We start from the raw sequence: 2049 nt of genomic DNA on the forward strand, positions 1-2049 counted from the left end.
GGCTGGAGCCCGGGGCGGGGGGGCCCGCAGCCTGCGCCGCTCCCTGGCCCCGGGCGCCCGCCTCACGCCGCTGCTCTCTCCCCGCAGGGCACCTTCTCGCTCATCATTGAAGCCTGGCACGCGCCGGCCAACTACCTCCCGCAAGGTGAGCACGGGGGCGGCGGGTGCCAACGCTTCTGGTTGGGTTGTGGGTTTTGTTTTGTTTTTCCTTGGGGGGGGGAGGCGGCTGCCTTTCCGTAATTAAAGAAAATAATGGACTCGCGCTGACTGAATGCAGAGGCCCGGCCCTGCCCGCAGCAGCCAGCCCAGCCCTGCACAGCTCTTGCTTTCATAGCACAGAAAATGCGGGTGGGAAGGGAGTCCAGTCCAACCCGGCTCGGAAGAGGACCAGCCCCCACTAGATTATCCCAGCCAGGGCTTTGTCTACCGAGGCTTCAACACCTCCCAAGGATGGAGATGCCACCACCTCTCTGAGCAGCCTGCCCTAGTGCTTCGCTGCCCTCCTAGTAACAAAGTTCTTCCTAGTATCTAACCTCAACTTCCCCTGGCTGCAACTTTTATAGTGTGTGTGTGTCCATGCATGTGTGTGTCCGTCCCCTACCTAATCTCCCAACACAATTGCGTTTCCTCCCGTTTATTTTTGGCGTGGGAAAGCGCGGCGCTGTTTGGTGAGAAAGCGACAAGGCTGCCAAAAAAACAAAAGAGAGCCTGACCACCTCTTCCTGTAGTTTACACCTTGTAACAAATGCCGCCCTTCTGAAAAAGGAAGAATGGCCTGGGGGTGTTTTGTGGGGGAGGAGGATTTTTCCCTGCCAGAGAGGAAGAGTCTCTCTCTCTCTCTCCTGCCCGTCTCCCTTGGAAAAAGCTTCCTGCAAAGCCTCTTGAGCCTGGGGTTAATAATCACTGCTAGTGGGGACAAGATTTCCTCTTAGTTTTTATACTCTCAGACAGCCCTGGGTGTTTTAGATACAATGGTATATGGCAGGGGTTGCTCCTGCTCCCATGCCTTGGCAAGGCCCAGCTACTCACTGCCACCAGCAGCACAGGCTGGGTGCACTGTGCAGTGGAGCAGGCTGTGGGAGGTGTACGCATCCCATCAGAGAGTGTGGGGAGAGGGTGCAATGTAGAAAAGGTGGCTGACCCTGCCCCCAGCCACCTGGCCTGTGCTGAGTGTGGGTACCCCTGCTGTAGGCTCCCAACCACCGCCTGAGGATGGGCTGATTAGCCAGATGGCAATCCAGCGCCCGCTAGCCGTGGGTGAAGAGTGGTCACAGGATGTACAGAGCGGGCCACAGACCCAGCTGCGCTACTCCTACCGTGTCATCTGTAGCGACAACTACTATGGCGACAGCTGCTCACGCCTCTGCAAGCGCCGTGACGACCGCTTCGGCCACTACGTGTGCGAGTCCGATGGCAGCCTGGCTTGCCTGCCTGGCTGGGCCGGCGAGTACTGCACAGAGCGTGAGTGCGCGGACACTGCTGGGGCCTTACCACTGTCACAGGGTGGGGGGTGGCTCTACCCCCGACCGGGTGGGTGGAATCCAGAGTGACTCCTCCATGCTTTGGAATGCTCCACCGGGGGTGGTGACAGCACGGCAGAGTGGTATCAGGCTTGACCACCTCAAGTCTGCAGAGAACAGAGGGCAGGAGGGACCAAGCCCTGTAACTCCCTCCCCCACCGCCACAGTGACATGAGGCCTGCACTCCCAAATAGCAGTGGCTCATGCTCCCCTCTCTGCTACCCTCCCAGCACATGGGCCAGCAGTGGAGGTAATATAGAGGGCAGGCAAACTTTAGTATTATGGCTGCAGCCTCTGAGCTGGCATCTGTTGGGACAAGAGGCAAAGTAAAAGACATCCGTGTCCCTGTCAGATGTCACACTCCAATTTCCCTTCCTATGACTAGAGTCCCTATGATCTGCATTTGTAAAACAACATTATGCAGCATAGAGTAGGCAGCCGTGGGACTTGGTATGTATTAGTACACCTGGCAGTATGGTTTTGTCTCAACTTTTCTGCATGGTGGTTTTTTTTTTTTTTTTTTTTTTTT

At 56.8% G+C, this 2049-nt stretch overlaps 1 protein-coding gene across 1 annotated transcript in view; it reads left to right on the forward strand.

Annotated features, from left to right (window-relative positions):
* DLL4 (delta like canonical Notch ligand 4) overlaps positions 1 to 2049 on the forward strand; it is an 18712-nt gene that overhangs the window by 951 nt on the left and 15712 nt on the right. The window contains exons 3-4 of the mRNA XM_019519028.1: positions 88 to 145; positions 1192 to 1461. Coding sequence (XP_019374573.1) covers positions 88 to 145; positions 1192 to 1461 — 328 coding nt within the window. The remainder of the gene's footprint in view (positions 1 to 87; positions 146 to 1191; positions 1462 to 2049) is intronic.

Source organism: Gavialis gangeticus, unplaced genomic scaffold, assembly GCF_001723915.1.
Source record: "Gavialis gangeticus isolate Ggan-Ray unplaced genomic scaffold, GavGan_comp1, whole genome shotgun sequence".
NCBI lineage: Eukaryota > Metazoa > Chordata > Crocodylia > Gavialidae > Gavialis > Gavialis gangeticus.